At 43.2% G+C, this 23803-nt stretch overlaps 1 protein-coding gene and 1 long non-coding RNA gene across 6 annotated transcripts in view; one reads left to right on the top strand and one right to left on the bottom strand.

Annotated features, from left to right (window-relative positions):
• Nucleotides 1-2195: 2195 nt before the first annotated feature.
• The window catches only part of BBOX1 (gamma-butyrobetaine hydroxylase 1), a 35029-nt gene continuing 13421 nt past the window's right edge, over nucleotides 2196-23803 (top strand). For 2 of the 4 annotated variants that reach the window (XM_015286233.4, XM_040702056.2), the window contains exons 1-4: nucleotides 2196-2303; nucleotides 5952-6332; nucleotides 7052-7166; nucleotides 20725-20923. In XM_015286233.4, the coding sequence (XP_015141719.2) occupies nucleotides 5982-6332; nucleotides 7052-7166; nucleotides 20725-20923 (665 nt within the window). In that variant the 5' untranslated portion in view covers nucleotides 2196-2303; nucleotides 5952-5981. The remainder of the gene's footprint in view (nucleotides 2304-5951; nucleotides 6333-7051; nucleotides 7167-20724; nucleotides 20924-23803) is intronic. The other 2 variants (XM_004941332.5, XM_424543.7) reach the window with 1 other exon arrangement.
• On the bottom strand, nucleotides 16980-21888 carry LOC107053349. Of its 2 annotated transcripts, XR_001466509.4 has the most exons (3): nucleotides 20247-21888; nucleotides 18223-18324; nucleotides 16980-18026 (listed from the first exon to the last, which is right to left on the bottom strand). It is a non-coding gene; the product is annotated as an uncharacterized LOC107053349 (long non-coding RNA). The 2 variants fall into 2 exon arrangements; XR_005860568.2 differs by lacking the exon at nucleotides 18223-18324.

Raw genomic sequence — 23803 nt, forward strand, 5'->3', positions numbered from 1 at the left:
CTCTGGGCAGCCTTGGCAACCTAGCAGTCTAGCAGTTTGTGACCCTGTATATAGCAGGGGGGTTGAAACTAGATGATCAACTGTGGTCCTTTTCAACCCAGGCCATTCTATGATCCGATGTGGCGAATCTTAAAAATCCTTCCACATTCTTAAGCTCCTGGTTTCAAATAACGTAATTTGAATTGTAAAAAGTATATATATAAAAAAAGAAAGGATAGGGGGGCAAGAATGTGAAAGAAAAGTGGAAAATATATTTGGGCTCTAATTTTAAAGCACATAAATCCTACTATGGCTGCCTTAAAGAAAAGGAATGCAATCCAACAGTGCAGCACAGTGCTGCTTTGGCACATAAAGACTTTTTTATTGAAGATGTTGAATGATAACTACCAGCAAAAATATTTAATTTCCTATAAGTTGCAGACATAAGACTCAGCCTTTTTACTGCTGGAACACTTAGAGGCAGTCTCTAAACAGTCATCTAATACTTTCACTTGTGTGCTTATTTCCATCCAACTAGCCAAGTCTTCATCTTTGTGAATGTTTTGCTGCCTGTGAAAAGTGCTGCTCAGCCAGTGCTTATGTCAAAGGTTTTCCCTGCACTGATTACATGGAAGCAGCAGGACTTTTCTAGGTGCTCTGCAGACTGCAGTATGGACATCGAGTACCCATGGGAATATATACCTCAGTGTCCATCACAAGGCATTACCTGTCACACAAGTAACTAAAACTTTTCTTTTTTATAAATTCAGGCTTGTTACCAGTCCATGCACAGTGAAGAAGGTATGGATCCCAGTCCATTACAAGATGGTAACATGCATACCAGCATGGGAAGCTCCACCAGAAAGCCAGTAGGTGAGAGTGCACCCTCAACAAGTTTGTAGACACTAACCAAGCTGAGTGGTGCAATTTGTATGATAGAAGGAAGAAACACTATCCAAAGGGACCCTGGCAAACTCAAAATGTGTGGCCATCAATGAGGTTCCACAAAGCCAAGTGCAAGGTATTCCACTTGGATTGGGGCAATCCTAGATATGAGTACAGACTGGGAGGAGAACTTGAGAGCAGCCCTGCAGAGAAGAAGGGGGGCCCTGCTGGACAAAAAGCTGGACCTCAGCCAGCAGTGTGCTCTTGCAGCTTGGAAGGCCAACAGTATCCTGGGCTGCATCAACAGAGGGATGGCAGCAGAGAGAGGAAGGGTATTGTCCCCCTCTGTTCTGCCCTCATGAGGTTCCATCTGGAGTACTGTGTCCAGGCCTGGAACCCCCAGTACAGGAAGGATGTTGGTGTGGGTCCAGAGGAGGGCCACGGAGATGATCAGAGGGCTGGACCAGCTCTCCAACAAAGATAGGCTAATGGAGCTGGGCTTCTTCAGTGCGAAGAAGACTCTGTGGAGACCTCATTAAAGCCTTCAAATACTGAAAGAGACATTTTAAGCCAAAGGGAAATGAACTTTTTACAGTCTGATGATGATAGGACAAGTGGGAATGGCATTAAACTGAAGGAGGGGGAGATTTAGAATAAATGTCAGGAGGAAGTTTTTGAGTGTGGGGGGGAGCTGAGGCACTAGCACGTGCTGCCCAGAGAGGGTATGGATGCCCCATCCCAGAGGTGCTCAAGGCCAGGCTGGATGGGACACTGGGCAGTCTGATCTGGTGTGTGGTAGGGGTTGAAACTGCATGATTTTGAGGTCCCTTCCAACCCAAGCCATTCTGAGATTCTAGGATTCATCCTGTCACTGCCTTCCTAGATGTGATCCATGCTTCTGTCTGTCAGAGCCTGCCTCCCTTCCATGCACAATTCAAATAAACACAGCGTTCACGTTTTTGCCAGACAGAAGGTGTCTGGCACTGTGTACGGAGTGTATACTACTGCTCTTTTTAAACTGATTCCCAGGAAGCTCACTGCTCACAACATTCGACACTAAAATCACCTGCACCGTTAACTCAGCGGATGCAGCTCCATCTACAGCAGCAGGATTGCTTCATTCCAACAATGCCCTCTACCGCCCCCCCACAGAGCCACCCGGCCCTGAGGCGCGGTCCGGCCCTGCTTCGAGCTTGCGGCTCCGCTATACGCCTCCGGGAGCGGTCGGCCGGCAGCGCCCCGCCGCGGGCAGGGGAAGCCGGGGCCTGGCTCTGCGCAAGGCCGGGGGGGCGCGGGGCCTGTGGGCTCTGTGGCTGCCGCCGGAGCTGGAAGGCGGAGCGTGGCCGGGACCTGCTTCGGCGATGTGAAGCCGTGGGAGCTGCGTCTCTGCGTGGCCTTCCGTGTGTAGTACCGCGCCGGCGTGGAGCGTGTTAACGTAGGTGTGCTTTCCTTTACGGTTCACGCTTGATGCTTTGCTTTTGCGTGACTCTCGGCATTTGTTTTAAATTGTCTCGATCGCGTAGTAAGTGAGAGTAGAGAGAGCGCTACGTTGATGCCTCCTAGGCAGGAGACGAGAAATGCAGAGAGCTGGGATGCAGAGCGCTCCCTTTGTATTTTTCTGTTATTAACTGCTCTTCAATTTGGCTGTGGTCGGAACACACTGATAAATGACTTCAGGCGCAGCTCTGCTTCTCATTTAGTGCAGAACACAGTTTCCAGTGTAAAATGGCACCACGTGGTTAGTGTCTGCATGAAGGGTTGGAGTTGAAGGGGATAAGGGAAAAAAGCTCCCTGAGCTTTTTTTTCTTTTTTTTTTCAGCCTGCATTAGCATGAGATTGGCATCCTTTTTTTCCGTTTAAAACAATTGTCAATAAGTTGAAAAAAATCGCACTTAAACTAACTCATTAGCACAATCCATGTAGTGGGAGACTGGATCCATTAAGCATCATCAATAACCTCCTAGAATAAGAGGTGTGCTTTTCCCATTTCTGGCCTGGAACCACCAGCACAGGCCTTTGGGTTTGTTTACCTACAGCTTGCTTTGTGCTTTGAGGTCCAGGACTTTTAAGACATGAAGATGTATTTATCCAGCACTTAGTACTGTGCCTTTGCTACTGGAAAAACAGTAGTGTAGCCCAGTGGTTACTGGTGTGAGATCATTGACCATGGATGGGAGCTACTGAGGGGAGTATATTTTTCTGTGAAGCAGTATGGGACAAAAACTAGACTTGTATATTTATTTAATTTGTGTGTCTGAGAAGATAAACACCAAGAGGTTATGTCTGGGTTTTCATTTTAATAGTGACGCTGTGTTATAACAAACTCAAGGAAAACAATAAGCAGGCTTTTTATTGTTAAGGGATTTCTCTCAATAGGTGGCTAGCCCAAACGATTGCCTTACAGTGAAGGCAGAAACAGAAGTGTAATGCAAATGCTGCTGAATATTTTAGAAATGTTTTCACCACTAGGGAAATCTTTTTGCGATAGTAATTTTCATGGCTTTCTCTTGTGTAGCTAGCAAACCAAATAGCCCTGGAGCCTCCTAGTTAACAGCAGTGTCATGCAGGTTCAGCTCCACTGACTTCAATAAATAGGCATAAACCGAAGATCCAGATTGGCCCAAAGCCTTGGGGCAGAGTAACAGCGGACAATGTAGATCTGCATACTAAAAAAGCCACAAAGTGTGCAGTGAAATTGTTTCCTACCCTAAGCGTGTTGAAGGCTTCTGCTGCTGCCAGTGAAAGAGAGCCTACCCGCCATCTGTGTGCAGTGGCTGGCTGCTCCAAGTCTGGTTGCTAGGACGGGAAGTATTTCAAGAGAGTACTTTGTGATTCAGAATAGATTAGACTGATGGTGCCAAAAGCTGAAGTCACTTGGGATGGGGGTACCAATGACAGCAACGCAGGCTTTCTCTGTGTGACACTAAAGATAGGGCTGCTACCATCCACACTGTGTGTACTGGGTTCTGCACAGCAGCGGTGGTCTGTGGACAGGAAGCAGCAGCTAATCATGAGATTGCTGCCATGAAATGTCCTGATGAGTGTGAACATGGGCATTGTAACATCCACATCAGAGCTAATTTCAGAGGTTCTTTCTTTAGTTGGTAGAGAGAAGAGTTCAATTCTCCTCATCCTAAAGTGGGTTTCTAAATAGGTCAGTTGAGCTGGGATCTAAATGAGTGCATTATTTATGGATGTTGGAGGTGGTGCCTGTGATGTTCAGATGTGGGTGACTCTGGTACATGTCTAAAGTTTGGCAAGATGAACCCGTCTGTACTCACTTCTTGCATTTAAGTATAACTGGGAATTCTCATTTGACTTATAGCCTTCCCCACTGTAACATAAATCATGTGTACCTCACCTCCATACCTTCCAGAAGTTTTATTAATCTTGTTTAAACTAGAAATTGTGTCTGGTAGGGTTGGTTGCATCTGTTTTTTTAAGGTTGACCTTCATTCCAGAGCATTTACAAAACTAAATGTCACCGACTTAGAATTCTGCTTGAGATGTGTTTTGTGAGATATCCAATACCGGTAGATAAATAGCAGTTAAGAAACTTCTGTGACAGGAAGTCAATAAACCCACCTTAATTCCTTGTCATTTAAAAAAAAATAATCCTGCATCATTTTCTATTACTAGCAGCACTAAAAGGAGTTTCTTAGAAACAAGTTTAGATTTCTTAATTGAATGGTAGAATATGAGAAGCTTGAACACCCTTTGAATCTGTCAAGCTTATTATTGTATTTTAGACTTGATGATGAGTCTTCCTTGAAAGACATTTAGAAATTAAAGGCTTAATTATTTTTTACATTGAGGCTCAAATGATGAAAGCAATTTAGTGGGCTGTAAGGTTCAACACTAAGCATGCGCATGATACTTAAATTATTTGGCAAGCCACATGAACTGAAATGAGAGAACTGTGTTGGGTGTAATGCATATATGAAATACATTAAAGATGAACTACATGAAGAACTCATTAAATGAATGTTTCATGTAATGAAAAATATCTTTTTCTCAGAATCTCCCCACCTCAGGTAAGTCAGAAGAGCTTCCTGGTGGCCTTCAACTTCAAAAATAAAATCCTGTTCTCATGGTCTTATCCCAGGCAGTTACTAAAGCAGTACCTTTATTTACATATGTATGTGTGTATGTTTCGTATATGTATATATGGAGAGAAGGAAATATATACTGGATACAAACCCATTTTTGGATAAAAGAGGTTTGAGTCTGTGTGCACAAAGCTGTTCCTTGGATTGAATTGCAAGTGAAAGTTAGTAATTAATGGGATTCTGGCAGGACTGCTATGCCCAAACAAAAAGGAAGCAGAAATCATTATTATGCTTTGTTGTACTCAGACAAATGAAATAAGAACAAAAGGAGACCCTAGGGTCCTATACAGCATTGTTCTAACTAAGCTAGTCAGAATCCTTTTGACTTTTTAAAGGTACTGAATCTGAAGAGATTTTCCCTGTGTGAGAACAAGTGGGAAGGCTTTGGTTGCAACCAGACATCAATATTTGGCCCTCTGAGTGTAGGAACCAAAACAGTAGGAAGAAAAAAAAGCACTGAACAAATTAGGAGTAGATATACAGACTTTGAAATGGTTAAACTTCCTGTTAAAAACAAATAGGATTATTGATTTGCCAGGAGCCCAAGGAAAGTGTTAAACCAGAACTTTTCTTCTCATTTAAGATTCAGGTGCATCATCTTTCTTCAGCACGGCATACAGTTAATTTGAACTACTCAGCTCTAAATAAACTAATGGAAACCTTAGTAGCTCGGTAGTAGTACCTATGCTTGATTTGTGGAACTTGTCTTCCCATTAGAAGGGGACCGTTTATGCTGTAGATATCGAACGGCTGCGGGAACAAGGATGACCAAATTCATGAATCCAGCCAAAGCTCTGCTAACTGGAGGGATTTTTAGACAAACAGGTCTGAATATATCCTTTGTGTCCCAAAAGCCATAAACGAGATAATGAGTATTTCTAAATATTCAGGTAGAAGGAAGAGGGGATAATTGCCTTAAAGTGCTCCTTCTGCTACAGTTGCTCCCTAAATAATAATCTGCTCTTTGTGGTACTGCAGGAACCTGGCTGTGACCCAACCAAGATCAGTATGTGGAGGCTGGCAGCTCGTGTTCTGCTGGGGACCAAAGTCCACCCTCTGACCCAGCGCCTACTTGCTGGGGCTGCAAACCTGCAGTGCTGCTGGTGGGGGACAGTGCGGGGGACCCACACGGGTTATATGAGTGCAGGGATATGGAAAGTGGAGGCTCCAGATGCGGAGCACCTCATCCGCGTGCAGTGGGAGGATGGAAGCGAGAGCTGCTACCCCTGTGTCTGGCTGCGGGACAACTGCCAGTGCCCCCACTGTTTCCTTCACTCTGCCAAAGCCCGTAAGCTGCTCTTTGAGGACCTGGATGTTGACATCGTGGCCAAGAAAGTCACTCTGACAGACAGGAAAAAGGTAAGAATGATGATCTTAATCCATAGAAAGGATACCAGTCTACAAGCTGATACTTGATCATTCAATGCGCAACACACTTCATTTTAAAGCAAGCACTCAAACCAATACATAACCCAACATTCAGCCCTGGCTCAGTGTCTGCATCTGTATCTATCCATTGGCATTAGCATTTGTTCATGAAAAGGGGAGGTTATTCAGCAAGATGAAATAGGAACTGACCTTTCTGTAAATTTTAATGTTTTCTGACACATATAGCAACTTTGTATGTCATTTTGATTTTATATATTTACTTGAAAAGGAAAAAAGTTTCAAAACTAGGGGAACAATTTGTCTCTTAACATTTATTTTTTTCATACATCTCTCTTGGCTTGTTCTGTTTGAAAGGTATTTTTGCTCTTCTGAGTTGTAGTGAAGTGCTCTCCTTGGTGGAATGTGCCAGCTTCTGTGATTCCCAGTTTCTGTTAGGCAAAGTACACGCAGTGACAGCAGCCCACAGAAAATAGCAAATTATGTCATGTGCTCATATGAAAATAGCCATCTATAAAAGGCATCGGAATTTGGATGCTGTTCAGGTTGGATTTTCATTAATTGTTTGCAATTACACTACGTGGAAGCCTTAGCTGTGCTATTACTTATTTAAGTATTGCAATTTCTATAATTTCTAATTTCTTCGATTGTTTTTTTTTTTCCTAACATTACATTTCTTTTTATTTCACAAGGTATCTATCACATGGCCTGATGAACACACAAGCGAATATGAAGCTGAATGGTTGAAAAAACGATGCTTCTCTGAAGCAGCCCGAGCAGAAATGCAAGAAGATCTCTTTTTACCGGGTAGGAATTAAACCCGCATGTGTCACACATGTTTTGAACACACGTGGTCTGACGTCGCAGACCCTAACTATATAGAGTCTCTGTGTGAGGACCAAGCCTATCCAGCTGAAGCAGGAACAGTTTCTGGGATCATGTTTGCCCTTTCACCTCTTCTGATCTCTGGACTGTGGGCCAGGAGCATCCACGTGGCACTGCTCTGTCCCAGCCCACTTGGAGGGAGGGAGACCTTTGCTGCTTGGACCATGTTCATTTTCCTAAAAACTGTTTCCTTTCAGATAAGGTTTGAAGGACTCAAAAATGAGTCCTGTGGAGCAGTCTTGGTCTGTGTGATAAGGCCAATGTGTGTTGTTTCAAATTGCAAGGAAGTCGTAACTGAAATATTTTTAGCCCTTTCCCTGGCTTTTTGCTAAAAAGTAACTGTGTAGCTTACCAGTGCCTTGTGCTGAAGTTCTGGTTGTGTTTGCTCTGTCTCCTGTACCTCCTGCATAGCAGGCTGCCTTTTGGAAATGAAGCATTTTGTGCAACTGGCATTGTAGCACAGGCAGTACAAGTGATGGTTACCTGCTGTACATCACTCACCCTTTTGAATGAATGATTATGAAATCAGTAGGTTTGCCACGATGCACATCCTCATTTCTTCTTTCTTCAGCAGTCTTTCATACTGGGAGAGAGTGAAATGCATGAAAACTTGAAAGATTTATGCAGTTGGCCTTAACAGTGTTCCTGTGAGTTCTGCTGCTGCAGAAAGCTGTGGAAAAGTATTCAAAGCTAAGATATTATCTATTGAAATAGGGTCTTATTCTAGTAAAGGAAAGAAGAGGCAGACTGATGGTGAGAAATTCAGATCCAGCTATTGGTTTCCTCAGCAAAAGGCAAGTCTGAAGCTGGTTTATGTGCTTTTCTTCTGAGGAGCGGGAGGGTGTTTTGTTTTTTTTTCTAACAAAGGAAAATGATTTTTTTTTTCTTGAAAGACTAGAAATGTGAAAATAAAAAAAACATAAGTATCATCTGCTTCTTAAACTTTGTTTGGCAATTAGGGAGCTGGTTTCTGCAGGTTACATCTTCCTTAGCTCTTAAACTTTGTTTGGCAATTAGGGAGCTGGTTTCTGCAGGTTACATCTTCCTTAGCTCCTAGCTCTCATTCTCCTAAACAAAGGTCAGTTATTTAGATTCAGCCCTTTGTAACTAGCGTAAGGCTTCTGCTGATGAGTAATATTTCCATTCATTTCAATGGATCACATAGCAGATGTTTACTAGTTCCTGAGTGGAACTTTTTCCCCCTGGTGATTGATATAAAAGTTGACGTCTGTTTTTGCCTTGGCAAGAGTAAACTATGCTGTTTACTATGTTGGAGGCTTGGGCGTGTTCCCAGAGTGAGCGTGATGAAGATGCAAACCTAGTACAGGGAAACTAGACTTGATTTCTCAGGCTCTGAGTTGTTTTTTGGAGAAGTGAAGGTGCTATGGAAGCTAGCAAGACATTTTGAAGTGTCTTGGGGGGGAACATTGTAAGTCAAATGTTGCTCTAATTCATGCTCAGATGCTCAGAAAAAATTCATCCAGAAGTCTTGTTATGCTTATTACCAAAGGTATCAGTAACCAAGATTGCAATATTTCAGATACAATGCTTCCTTTTGCCTCTGTTACAAAACCTAACTGGGCATGGTTTGCCTTTGCACACATGCACGTACACTGTGCGTACTCTCAGGATCTAAATACCATGCTTCTTTTGAAGTCTTGTTCTCCCTTTTGCTACAGCTTTTCTTTAGTGCAGCAGTCCAGAAAAATATACAGTAGAGATACTTTTATTCTTTGGACACTGCTTTGCAAATTCAGTGATCTGAGAAAATATGTTTGTAAAAGTTACATGAAGTAACTACATTAACTTTGGCCTTGCTTAGTAGTGTCATTCTGCTCTTCTTCATAATTCTGGGAAAGATCTGGCTCGTTAGGACAGGTTGCTTCTTCCAGCTTTTCTCAGGTTTCATTTACAAGGAAGACTGCATTTCTAAGGCATGTAAATTTGCTTGCTGGCTGTTTAAGACCTTGTGTACTGGGATAAGTTGAAAATCAGCTTCCTTATGGTCCCTGCAGTTACATCACTGCAAATGACATGCTCTTAGGTAGTTGATCATATCCTAGCGGTATAGCATTACAGATGGTAATCTGAAATGGCAGTCCTGTGTGCTGGTTCAACAAATACAAGAGCAGGCTCACCAGACTGCTATAGTTAGAAGTTAACCTTCACTGCTGATATTGTCAAGGCTGCTGCTCCCTTTTTTTCTTTTCAATAGCTGATGTGCTGGAGAAAGCAGTGTGCTAGCACAAGCAGTCAAAACCAGAGGATGTGCACTTGTTAGGAAGACCCCTGGTCTGTGCTTTGTTTTTCAGTTCTTCTTCATTTTGCTATGTGGCTAATAACAGTGCAACCTTCCAGAATTTTAATTTCAGAATGTCAGTTTGTTCTTTGCTGCTTTGCTTTGGTCATTTGTGACTTTGGCAATTTCAGAGCTGTAATTGCTAGCAAAGTTGCACATTTTGAGAAGCACAAATACAAGTCTGTAGGCAAGCCTGTGCTCCACCGGTGGTTAGGTCTCAGAGCTTGCAGCACCACCTAAATACAAACATGTATCTGCACAGGCCTCTACCTGTAATGATTTATCTTTGAGATTAGGTGATAAATCAAATTAGGTTTTGCAAAGGTCTGTGCTTTGTGTAGCTCTGTTGCTTATTTTTCTCAATGACTGTGACCTAATGGAAGGAATGCACTGAATTTGCTGATGGTACCAAGTAGGGGCCAATTGTAAGTGTTGAAAGATGTGTTACAACTTTAAATTGTCATCACAAATAGGACAAATAGTGAAAACAGTTAAAAAATGCTTTAATGCGTTCACTGAGCTTAGTACTCGCTCTTCAGCAACAGTGCAGCAAAAGAACATGAGCTTGGCAACAATCCACAGTCCATTTCCTTCATATTTTGAATCACCCACAATTGTGGCAGTTTCCTCAAAGATGCTGCAGCTAAGCAGCTGTTGGAGTCTGAGGTAGGGAAGTAGCCACCACGTGGGTGGATTGGTTCTACCCATGCCAACAGACTAGCTCAAAGCCAATGGAGTCCAAAGAGAACTCTGACCTGCACCAGAGGTGAAGGAGCCCTTCTGCTCCATTTGATGGAGTAAAGCTTCCAGAGCACTGTACCTGCTTGGGCAACGTGCATTAAAAGAAGCTACAATGGCAACATGCTGCCTTGGAAAGCTCTGTAAATGATCTGTGGTCTAGAAACATCTGAGAAATTAAGGAAAGGAGAAGGAAAAGTGGAAAAAACACAAACACGTTTGCCATGCTTGTGGTGGATACGTCATTGTGAAAAAATGCGTGTGCATGTGTATGAAAATACTTATTTAATTCTTTTCAGAACAGGCAAAAATTGGAGTTCAAATAAAGTACTGAAATTGAATCAAAGATCATGAACTCATGAAATAAGGGAATATTTGTAATAATAACTTTACAAGCTGCACTAGATTTTTTTTTTTCAGATACCAGCTGCTGCTGCATTCCATACATTTCCCAAAGATTAGTAAAACTTGGAGCTGTGCACACTGCATTTTCAGCTTTTGGCATATTTGCCACAGTGTCATTACACAATACAGTGGGAGGAGATGTCTGGGGGGAGAGCTCACTCCTGCAGTAGCTCAAAAACTGAGCTTTTGGTTGCAGTAATAGACCATTGCAAGGCTGGGATCTTGGAGCCTTTCTTTTCTGGAATGTGAGGTGGGATTTAAAACATTCACTTGAACCCATGTCTGCTGGCTGCAAGAGGAGCATGCCACCATGCGGTGGAACTTCCAGCAATGTGGTGAGCATGGGGACTTTGAAAGGGAACATGCTGCAGTTCCTGTATGCAGAAAAGCTGGCAGCTCTTGGAGCTGCAGTTGAATTCCATCTGCATGTTCCTCTCCAAAGTGAGGGAAGATCTTTTGGTATATTCCCTGATATAATAATACCCTTCTTTTATGTAAGGAAGATTAGATATGTTGGAAATATCCAAATAATTTATCAGGACAGTATCTCTGATAAAGCAGATTTTATTCGCAATTGCAGTGGCAGGCCTCCTGCAAGCAGAAGGGCACACAGAAAACAGCATTACATCTTCTTTTATGCCGTTACTTGATGCTTATCTCTTTCTCCCCTGGTTCCTCATTGGCTGAGCACTTCAGGTTCACAATCTTCCCAATGTTCAACTAAACATACGGATACTGGATTAACATAAATTTTTGCTAGCTAAGCATATATCACTAGTTAACTTCTCACATGTGCTCATTCAACACTCAGTCATTGTTTCTGGACATCTACTCATCCTTTCATAGAGAGAAGCTTGGAAGGAGGATAGAGGGGAGTATCTTGATGCCTGCCTGTTGCATCCCAACCTACCCACAGAGCAAGGCAATCCTTGTGTAGAGGCCCTGCCTTCTTTGGTGTTTGTTAAGTCTGTTTTTCTTTTGCTGAGGGTCTCTTATCCAAACAGAATAGCCTTACAATATACTTTCTAGTCCATAATACTGTACTTATACTATTTTGAACATTTAAAAACTATTGCAGTTTTGCAAGCAAGAATTAAGCACATAATTCAGCAGATATACTTCTAAAATATGCTACTAACATATATGGTATTTCTACCTTTTCACATCAGCTATTTCTAAGGACAGGTTACAAAATACAAATAAATTGTGCTCTACTTCTTCAGATTAGTTACCCCTTTTCAGTATCTAATGCAGAAACAACATTCCAATCCTACAGGTACAGCAGGAAAGACCAGAAAGGAAAAGTTGACTCAAATATTCCATTAGTTTGCATGTGGATATTTACTTGCATAAACACTGAAAATTAAATTTGTCTTTCAGTGGATATTCTTGGCAGTTCACATGACATACCTACAGCTATTTAAATTGCATAAGCTTTAATAGAGAAAAAATAAAACATTTATATTTTATTTTTTCTCAATCCTTCAAATGCATGAAGAGATGTGTATTGAGTGGAGCACAGTGGAGCAGTGATCGGATGGCTGTGGAGTGGTCTCGCTGAGGAATTTAATGAGGTGAGACTATATGTCTCCTCAGGGATTGTACTTCCTTCATTTTGTGAGCATGTTGTGAGATTCAACAGCTTGTCAGTCATACTGCAGCTTCTTTGAAAAAGGGGTGGAGCACAAAAGATGGCCTACGTGAGCAGCTTATATTTGGGTACTCACATTGTTTCTCGGACGATCTCTAACCAGCCTAAGCCAGAGGAATAGGAGTGGTTGGAAATTTGCAGACTTTGCAGCTGCTGAAAATGTAACTATGTAGCACCGAGGTTCACATTTTTCTGAGCACCTTGCATTTTGTCCTGTTACATTTCTTTGCAGTGCAGGGTGTCCCTCCATGACCAGGTGAAATCCCCCAGAGCTCTCATGCTGCAGGCTGCTCTTGGGGTTGTTTATCAGTTTGTCATGGTTTTATGATTTTTGGTTATTGGTATTCCACATCATAACATCATGTAGTGCACTGGGAGTTAAAGAGTTAATGCTCCAGTTCCAGGCACCTGTCCGGAAAGACAAGAAGAACTACATACCCCAGGGGGCTTTGCATTCAGAGAGGAGATATAACCTCTGGCAAGGTCACCTGACATCCCTTTTTTTCTTTGTCTCTCCTTGCTGCTGCTCGACCCAACTGCGCATCTCACCCCAGTGTTATGGTGAGGCCTTCAGTTCTCGGACACTCTCTTGTTATATTTGATTTATTAGCTTCAATTCTAATTATATTGTATTATAGTGTGTTGCATTCCAATACCATATTTAGTAAATTAGTTTGTTTCTCCTCAGATTGTTGCTGCTGTTTTTAATTATTCGGGGTCCCCTGTTTCCCCTTTTCGAAGGCACAGATCTGTGGATCCCTCCGCCCCACTAGTCACAGAACTGGGCTGAACCAGCCCGTGAGCCCATTGACACAGTTCTTTCTGCCAAAGGAGCTTGGACTGCAAACAGAGGTGGGGGTGGTTTATAAATAATGCAATTTGCATTTTTCTGTGACCTCATTTCTGATTGATGATCAGACAACATAAGCGAATGTTGGCTAAAGTGCCAAGTAAGCTGAATGGGATTTAAAACAAGTATTTTGTTAAATACTTAAAAATCTATTTGTGTTTTGTTGTGCATTCTCTAATGAATTATCAGCTTCAGACTAAGCAAGGGAAATCAGTAATGTCTTAATTGTAAGAACGGGGCTCTTATTTAAGAGGGTATTTGCCATTAAACTAGTCTCTAGAAAGTTTTGTAATAAAATAGGCAAGATATCTGTGAAACAGAAAGTTAGAGAGCATCTTTGTCCTGTTCACCCACTGCTGTGCAACATCTTTGGTTTGAAGATGTGTTTGTGTGCACAAACCCAGTAACTGGACAGCTTATGAGACATACAAATGGAAATTTGCCCAGAGATGTGGTGGATGCCCTGTCCTTGGAGACATTCAGGGTCAGGCTGGATGAGGCTCTGAGCACCTGATGGAGCTGTATGTATCCCTGTTCATTGCAGTGTTCATTGCAGGGGAGTTGTTCCAGGTGGCCTTTAAGCGTCCCTTCCAACTCAAACCGTTCTGTGATTCTATGATTCTAGTCTATGAAATAAATGAGAAAAGAGCATGGGAACAGACAGTGTGGCATTGTGGGGAGTGTAAGTCTGAAATAGGTCTTTTGCACATGAGAGAAAGAAATCAGCCTGCACTGACATCTGTGCCCACACAGTCACCTCAAGCATGTGGCCAGGTGGGTCTCTCTAAGTGGTGTTTGGTGTCTGTGACCAGTACTGCTTTTCCAGTTGAGCTGACAGATCTCACCTCATTACCTTGCCTTGCAGTCAACTTCCACAATTATTAATAAGCCACAAAGGGGCTGAAAGGTGTAAGAACTGCAGTTTCTACAAAAGGATCTGGGACATCTCCCTCACTGTGGTGCCTTCACTCCTCTAAGCAGCCAAGCCAGGACAACTCCAACACTGCGGCCATCAGACAGAATCAAAGAGAACATTGTGCTGGTCTGGGGTGTTTACAAAGGTTGCTGAGCAATGTGTGTTTGCTGTCCAGTGACAATTATTGTTAATTCCTGTACATTAGAATTCAGAGCAGCGTGACCACAAAAGCAGCACTAAGGGTGGGTGCCAGAAGACCACGTCCATCTAGTGGCTGGTGAGAGGCAGATGCAAAGTGTAGCAATGCAGATCAGATTGGCTGCATTTCAGCACGATATGTACACAATTTCTGATCATTCAGGGAGGAAAAAAAGAGGCTGGGGGAAAAGTCTGTGGTCTGGAGATTATATTTTGCTGGAGTTTTAAGCGATTGAAAACAGTTGCATCACAAGTGCAGATTTCTGAGGAAATTGTAGCAGCACTTATTATTAACCATTCTTTCAGCTGTGGGTATGTATCCTGTGTCTATATGTTATCATAAATAAACAGATGTATGTGGATGGGTGAAACAAGAGAGAGCACATTTACCAATGATTCTTTCTTACAAGGTCGTTTGCTAAAAGCTGTGTCCTAACATAAGATTTATTTATGCTTGCAAACCTGTAATTATTTCAGTATTAATCTACTAGCACTGTTTTCTCGCTTGATTTCTTTCACTATAATCATGATTGAGTCTACACAGCAGCTTTCTCTCAGGTGTGCAGGCAGCCATTTCAAGTGGCTATTTTAAACTGTGTGAAGAAGCGGATAAACAGAAGAGCAGAGTGGTTCTGTGGCCCACACTATGTGGTACTCAGGTGTGTTCTCATCAATCATTTCAACTGGGGGAGAAAATCACCAGGAGCTAAGTACAAAATATGATGCTCAGTTGTGGATTTCAGTGCCCTGTGCCAGTAGCACAGACAAATTTAATTAAAGTTAACAGCTTAAACAACTGCCAGACTCCAGAAAGTGTGCTGGTGAGAAGCTGTGCTTTGGGCTCCATGATTAATTTCCTGTCTTTTCACTTTCTGTCTGCATTGTTGTTCCCTTGAGTTCTTGGCTAAATGCAGCCATTAGAAATTAGGTGGTATCTACTTCAGTTTTGTCTAGCAAAATTGGTCCTGGCAGGCATAGTCTGAAAAGAAACCACTTTTTTTTTTTTTTTTTAATTTATTTTTTTTAAAGTTTTCTTGGCCTGGGAATATTGAGGACAAAGTGAAGATAGTCACACTGATCAGTGGTTATTGTGTATTTTTGTCTGCAGTAATGAATTACTGCAGCACTACTTTATATCAAAGAAAATTAATTTGGTTTTGCAAGTGTCTGAAACTTTTAAATATGACTGGCAAAATTTGACTAGTTTCAAAGGAATGGCAACTGTACATTCCTAACATATGAGCAACTTTCTATACTCAACACTTGAAAGAATGAAAGCACCGAGACTCCTTATCTAAGCCACTGTTTTATCTAACCTTTGGCATGGCTGTGTTACTCACACTTCATTGGTCTAGGCTTTTGGACCATTTTTGTTGCAGTGGAAGTTCTCCCAAAATGTTTTAGGCAGGTATTGCCATGGAAAATGTCAGCTGAGATGGATGAAGTTTACCAAAGTTACAAGCAAGTGAAACAGTAATAGATATGCAAGGTGGCGTCAGTGACAGAGACCTCCACCCGCTGCACTCCATGACAAGAAATGTTCCAAGCTCATGAGCAAGAAAAAGAACGCCTCAAGTCATTGTGCAAGCTTCTTCAGGGCTCTACCAGATCTATTACTTGTAAAATATTTTACTGTAACATATTCTGTTATGTCTGAAGCATAGTTCTGAGCTTTCTCTGTATGACTCAGGATCTTGCAGTGGAAAGATGAAGTAGTTAAAATTCATTGTGATCCAGAGGAAGTCCCAGATATCTCCAGCTGTAGTGCCAGATGACAATTTGGCATCGAGTCCAAGTATCATTCTGTTCTGTTTACTCTTTCTTTACTCATTAAAATAAAATGGACTTGGTTTTGGAAGGGAGAAACTTCTGTTAAGAGTAAAAAATCTGATCCAGCAAGGAAATCAGTTTGTTCCTCCTTAGCAGAGTGTACAGTGAAAACTTATACAGTGAAAACTTATATTGCAAACTAGGCTCAATACTTCTTCATCCTGGTGCATAAAGTATTATTCTATGTTATGTTCTTGGTACTGGTCTTCTTTCCACCACAATGGAAATCTTTCCAGAGAAAGAATGTAAATATTCATATGATTAGTACCTCACATTGCGAGTTGCTTCACCTCAGCAAACATCGCGATGTTAAAAAATCTGGAGTTTGACCTCCAGTGACCCCCCAAAAAAGCAAGATTTGACCTCTAGTAACCCCAGAAGGCCAGATTTGACCTCTCATGACCCCAAAGGGTCTGAAATTTGATTTGGGGTCACGAGAGGTCAAATTGAGGTTTTACTAAAGGTCAACCAATTTGCACCCTGGTGTTACTGTGACAGCTCTCTGGATGCATTTCCTTGTTTTCCAGGCTGTAAGGGCTCACCCCAACCCCATAGTCATAGTTGTGTTTTCCCATCCCCATTAGTAGCACCTGGGGAGGATCTCAGTGGCCCCATTTCAAAGCCACCCTCTGCAGTCCCCCTATATCACCATGCTGCTCCTCACCCTACTGGTATCCACCACTGCACCTCTCCCTGGGCCTGACTTGATAAGCAGGCTGGGGAGATACTGAGCTGGTTTGGAAAGAGAAGTCATCCCAAGATGTATGTGGTACAACTGTATGTATGCACACTGCTCCTTCAATTGAGCAGTCCCAGATTCAGCAGTTGTTCCAAAGACATCAACACAGTTTTAAGTTTCAAAGTAGCACTTCACTGGATTGACATTTATTAACAGTATACATCACATCAACACACAAGTAGTCTTCAAAAGACTCATCCTAAATTATCTGTGAGTATAAAATAGAGGAGTGTTGATACTCTGTGGCTTGCGCAACTTCCAAAGAACAGGACTCTGAGTACTACTTGAGGTGGGAAACCAGTGGTGTGGTACACCTTTATTCCTTCATTTTTCTTCATTCTGTGTTGGTGTTTTCTTCTTCTCTTGAATGGAAAGGAGGAGCCCTCATCTGCTGTTGTTGTACTCTTGTTTACTTCTTGTTCTTGCTACCCATACATCAAGCATGCAGCCATCTGCGCCTTCCTGCTTGCCCATTCTCTGTGTGTTTATGCCCTGCTGGCTTATCAAGTGCCTTTTGCTACTGGAATTGTTACAGACCTGCAAAGTGCTTATCCACACTCTGTGGTTATACTTGGTTTATTTGCTTCCACTTTCTAGGGGCAATAGGGAACAGCCATAGCAACCTCGCCCTGTTGGGTGTCCATTCAGTCCCAACACTGAGTATCTGTGCTGGAGTCCTCTTAAAGGACTAGGTGATTGCACAAGGGAGAAAGTACATGCTACTACTACTTCTAATCATCATCATCATCTTGGGAAGGTTTCCAACACTTTCTTACATATGTCCTGGAGAAGCAATCCCCAGCAGATGCCATCTCCTGTTGTGGCGTGGCAGATGGAAACAACTGCACTATATTCTTTGTTCATAGAAGAGGAACAGGAAGATGTTTACTGACATAATATAAGTTGCTGTTAAATCACAACATTAACAAGAATTAAGATGGCTGGATACGCTTGATGTTCTGCATAGAGGGTGGGGTTAAACACACACATACAGGGCACTCCCATTGAGTCACAAGGTTCAGAGTGGACCCACTTACTTCCTAAACTCCTCGAACCATGGAGATAAGGAGCCTAAATGTGGCTGGATCCTCTCCTAGTCCCAGAATTCATCAACAATTTTTTGTCACAATCAATCCAAGGTGTGGTCTTAGCAAAGCTAAAAAAAAAAAAAAAAAAAAAAAAAAAAAGAACAGGTTATTAGTCACTTACTGAGGACCTGTACCAGCAAGTGTCTTGACATCAAGGTGTAAGGATTCTCTGCACAGGCATAACCTTGAGAGGTATCTCTACTCACAGGGAGATGCAACTGGCTACTGTGCAGAAGACTTCAAAGGGGCTCTTGAGCTACTCACTGTATGGGGTAAGATGATTGACTTGTAGTCATATGATTGACTCGTAGTCATAGAGTTGTCTGAAGTATGGAGTACCACAGTGGAAGGAATGGAGTTTCTGTCCTGCATCAGAGAGGAGGCAGGGAAGGAAGAGCTACTTTAAGTGCACGTGAATCCACTGTAAGCACAGGGCGCACCAGTGGAGCTGAAGCAACCTGCTCCATGCAGGAGGGAGGCTATCCATTAGAACTACTGGTAGGAATTCCTTCTGCTCCTCACACTTAAGAGGTTAGAAAAACACCTGCCTTGGCATCTCCACTTAAGTCAGGTGGGGAGTTATGAGTTATGCTAAGTTATACACCTGGGAGGTCTGTGTCCATCATCTTTGCTGAACATGAGTGTGCACTTTGGATACAGTAATCCCATGCATCACTACAGGCTTGGGGCAGAGTGGCTGGAAAGCTGTGCAGAGGAAACAGACATGGGGGCATTGCTCAGTGCTCAGCTGAACATGAGCCAGCAGTGTGCCAAGGTAGCCAAGAAGGCCAGCAGCATCCTAGCTTGTGCAAGAAATAGTGTTGCCAGCAGGAGCAGGGGGGTGATCATCCCTTTGTACTCAGCTCTGGTGAGGCCTCTGCTGAGTACTGTGTTCAGTGTTAAGCTCCTCACTGCAAGAAAGACATCAAGGCCCTGGAGAGTATCTAGATAAGGGCAAAGAAGCTGTGAGGGGTCTGAAGCATAAGCCTTATGAGAAGCAGCTGAGGGAACTGGGATTCTTCAGTCTGGAGAAGAGGACGTTCAGGAGAGATGTTACTGGTCTCTACAACTGCCTGTTGTAGAGGCTGTGGTGGTGGGGATCAGCCTCTTCTGTGTAACTAGCAAGAAGAGGGAATGACCTTAAGTTGCACCCGGGAAAGTTCAGGTTGGATATTAGGAAGAACTCATTCTCAGAAAGAGTGGTCAGGCATTGGAACTGGCTACCCAGGGAGGTGGTGGGGTCACCATCCCTGGAGGTGTTTAAAGAAAGGGCAGATGTAATACTTAAGGACATGTTTTAGTGGGCTGAACTAGTGGTACGTAGATGGTTGGACTCAATGACCTTAGAAGCCTTTTCAAATGAAAAATGATTCTGTGATTTTGTGCAAACAGACTTTCATTTTCTAGCTGCAGTTTCAAACAATAATCCACATCAAGATTGTGTGTCATACAGTTTGAATGGAGAGTATTTTAGGCATAATATTAAAAACTCATTAACACTGAAGGAAGAATTTTGGATCACAGAATTACAGAATTGCAGGGGTTGGAAGAGAACTCAAGAGATCATCAAGTCCAACCCTGCTAAAACAGGTTCCCTACAATAGGTTGCACAGGTTAGCATCAGGATGGGTCTTGAATATCTCCATAGAAAGGGACTCTACAACCTCTCTGGGCAGCCTGTTCCAGTGTTCCATTACCTCTACCATAAAGAAGTTCTTCCTCATGTTTGTATGGAACTTTCTACATTCAAGTTTTAGGCCACTGCTTCTTGTCCTATCCCTATACAACACTGAGAAGAGCCTGGCCTCCTTCATTTGCCTCCCGCTTCCCTTTAGATATTTATAAACATTAATCAGGTCCCCACTCAGTCTTCTTTTCTCAGGCTGGACAGACCCAGGTTACTCAGCCTTTCTTCATAAAGAAAGAACTGTCTAGCCCTTCATAAAGGTGAATATTTGCCAAAAGTTCACGGTCATATGTGATTATTACCGTAGTCTGTCACTCCATGTTAACACATGCCACTTGCATAGATGATATTTACAAATGGATGCAGGGCCATGTCTGATAATAAAGTACTTTCTTCCTTCAGAAAGTAATACAGTTAAGAGAAAAATCACTCTTTCTTCTACTTAGAACCCAGCATTTTAGTTTTACTTCTTCTGTGTGGGTAAGATGTGCCTTCTGTTTTGGGAACTCTAACATTGTCATCACATGCTCTCACAAATGCTGTTTGAGAATGGGCAGAACCCAACTCATTGCTCAGTCTTTTCTTCCCTTGGTTTCCTTACCTCCCAGTATCCTGTGGGCTTGTAAATGATCTTGGGCTGTTATTGGCATTCATCTGAAATAGCATCAGTGCACTTCAAATAAGAAAAAGATGAAGAATAACACCATCCTGCAGGATTTCATGTGGCTGGATGTGCCTTTGTGGAGACAAACCTACAAAAGAAAATTGATTAGTCACTGGTGCATCTGATGTAGTTACTCAGCTTCTAAGCTGTTACACTGGTGTATGTCTTCTGCTGTACTGTGCACCAAACTTCTGATTTAAATCTGCTTCTTTACTGCAAAGTTTTGTTGCACTTTACCGTAAAGATTATTTTTTATCTAAAAAAAACTTAGGGATTGGGGTTCAGGTTCCTGCAGGTTGACTGCAGGACCAAGGGCATTTTCACAAACACGTAAAAATCTCTTTAACTTCATGACTGTTCTGTGCTCCGATGCTAAAATAGCTGAATGCTTGCTTCTCTATTCCTTCCTATTCAGAACATCAGTACTGGGGCTCAGACCTACAGCTTCCCAAAATGCCTTTTGAAGAAATTATATATGATGATGAGAGTGCCTACAAGTGGCTGTGCACTCTGAAGAAGATGGGAGTTGTGCTGCTAACAGGAGCTGCTGCAAGGCAGGGAGAGTTGGTGAAGCTTGGCCACAGGATTGGTTTCCTGCGTCTCACTTTTTATGGGTGAGTTGGGATTTTTAATAACCTTGTTTTGCCAGCTACATAATTACTTCCAGTGCATTTGAATTCAGCTTGCTGGACCTCTCCTGTGGGTTAATTTATTAAAACAGGATTAATTTTTCCTTGCCTGGAGATGCAAGGACAGTTCTTACTGAAAAGCCACAAGCAGTCCCACAGGGCACCATTGTGTACCCCATGAGGCTGCGCAGAAGGCCTCTTCCAAATTGCTATATCCACAAACAACAGCAGACACTGCAGCGTGGCCTAGGTTACCCCTTCCTTGGAAAGATTTTTCTGGAGTAGTTTCACATCTCAACTTCAGTTAATGTGTTGTCCAGGGAAAGACAACACATTGAGGAGGAGAGGTAAAATGCAGGCTGGTTGAAATCCAGCCTCAGAACCCAGCTCCACAGCATGTTCCATGTCCCTCTGGGCACAGATCCCAGCCCTGTATGCTCCTGGGATAATAGATAGTGATATTAAAGCACAGTTATTTCCTGTGCCTCAATAGACCCCAGAACCAGAATATTTAGAACTTTCCATCTAGAAAGCTCCCTTCTCCCCTATAAAAAAAAAAAAAAAAATAAGACTTCTTCACTTGGACCTACCTCATTCAGAAAATAACCAGGTAAACTATACGGGCAATAATCAGTGTCCCCTCCTTTGACTAAAATGATTTAAAACAGAAAGAAGTAGAAATATAAAAGGTCAGCCTTTGCCAGAAGAACCACATTCCCTCCAGTCTACAACTCAGAAGGGAAGATTTTCTTCCCCTTCATGCAGTTGAAGGCATTTTTTTTTCCCTGCTGTAGAACAAATGAAGGCAATGACAGAGCCTTTATTTGAGAAATAGGCACACAAGGAAAAGATATCAAAAGGAATTGACTCACCCCTCCGACGAGCTGAGGAACGTGTCCCTCCCCCGTTCGTACCGTGGTGCCGCCGGAGAGAAGGGCGGGGGCAAAGAGAGGGACCCGCACAGACTCAGACTGCACAGGAAGTATTGCAGAGACAGAAGGGGTGGCTCCAGACCACCCCTCCCCCTCCCTCCCCCCCCCCGTTCCAGGCACCCACACACTCATATAGCCCACCCATTGGTTCAGGCTGTGACCCTGGAATTCCACTACACTCCATCCCTTCACAGCATTAACCAATGACTGAGCAGGTAGGGGGTGAGCCCCTGCAACCTGGTGGCCCAAGGCACAATGCACATCGCGACGCATACACAACACCCGCTGCAATATAGGATGTCAAGACAATAAAGGCAATCAGTGGCAGTCCCCTTCACAGTTCTGTTGTGCCAGTACTTCCTGTTCTTTCTCGAGGCATATCTTTTTCAAGGACCAGTAGCGCTTCTGATTAATGCTCACCAGTTCCCAAAAGTTCAGCAGTGCATCACAGGGTGTCATGATGTTTCCTCATAGGCATGTTTGAGTGATGTTGCTTTTGCTGGCCATCCTGTGAACTTAAAACCTCAAGGGGAGTAAAACAGATGTTTAATAGGTACGAGGAGGGGTAGGTCTGCCCTCCACGGTAAGATGCAGGCTGTATTTCGGTCTTGAGTCAACACCTCCGCCTGTATCGGGGCACGTCCTGGCCTTCAATACCACACTCTTTGGCCCGAAATCTGCGACTGAATCATTATATTGGGTACCAAAGGGGGGGTTCTAATTTGCCACATGGACATGATTAATGTCCCCTTTGCAATGAAAACAGGGGTGTCAACTACTACCTCTGTTGGCCATATACCGATTACTGAAGGGTTTACTGATCCCCCAACCTCTAACAATCTCCCCCAACGTGCAAGGAGACCACACCATTTTGGTCCTGCTTGCACCTTCCAAGGCCATTTTACCTTGTGTCTCCCAAGCTCTAGGTCATCAGGGGCAGGGAGCAGAAGATTATTCATGGTGCCAACTTGTGGCTTGAGTGAGGTGTCCTTGCTTGTAATTTGTATCCTAAGTGGGGAGGCCCAAGTTGTCTGCAACATTCTTAAAGCACTGGGTCTGCCATCTCTTGGTCTCTCATTCAAGTCTCACAGGGTTTCATAAAGCCTCTTGGTCCACCCCTGCAAGGACTGTGAATCTGCCTTCAGAGCAGCCTTCAGGATCCCATTGTATCTTTCTATTAGGCCTGCTCCCGTTGGATTGTAGGGCAGGTGAAACCGCCATTCAGTGTTATTGTCTTCAGCCCACTTCTGCACAGTTGCACCTGTGAAATGTGTACCTTGATCACTCTCAATAACCTCAGGAGTCCCATATGATGCCATCAATCTAGTTAGAGCTTTGATGGTATAGGCTTGGTTTGCCTTTGCTACGGGATAGGCTTGCATCAGTCCACTCGCTGTATCGACACAAGTTAGGGCATGTCTGGCCCCCTCAGATCGAGGAAGGGGACCTATATAATCAATCTGCCATCACTGTAATGGGTTGTGTCCTCTAGTGAGATGGGCCATAGTTTCTGGCAGAGGTCTTGGTCTCATTCACGAGCAAGTGTCACAGTCCTGACATGCCTGGACAATATCTGGTAACTGTATGGGCAACCCCCATGCTTTAGCTGCTGCCCGCATGGTTTTCTGTCCTGCATGCCGTAATTTCCGATGCAGCCAGTGGGCTATGTCTCCTGCTGATGTACTTCCCAACCATCGGACTCGAGCCAGTGTGTCAGCTTCATCATTGCCTGGTGACTGCAAGGGTTGATGTCCAGAGACGTGGTATGCTGGTACGGTTCTGTGCCTAACCACGTTCCATATATCAACCCACATATCTTTGCCCCAGATAGGTCAGGCATGGATCGTCCAATCCTGAGTGGCCCACTGTGCTATCCAGAGCATGAGCCCTCGGTAGACTGCCCAACTATCTGTGCAGATGTTTAGTGCACTGT

The sequence above is a fragment of the Gallus gallus genome, chromosome 5, assembly GCF_016699485.2.
Source record: "Gallus gallus isolate bGalGal1 chromosome 5, bGalGal1.mat.broiler.GRCg7b, whole genome shotgun sequence".
In the NCBI taxonomy this organism is placed as follows: domain Eukaryota; kingdom Metazoa; phylum Chordata; class Aves; order Galliformes; family Phasianidae; genus Gallus; species Gallus gallus.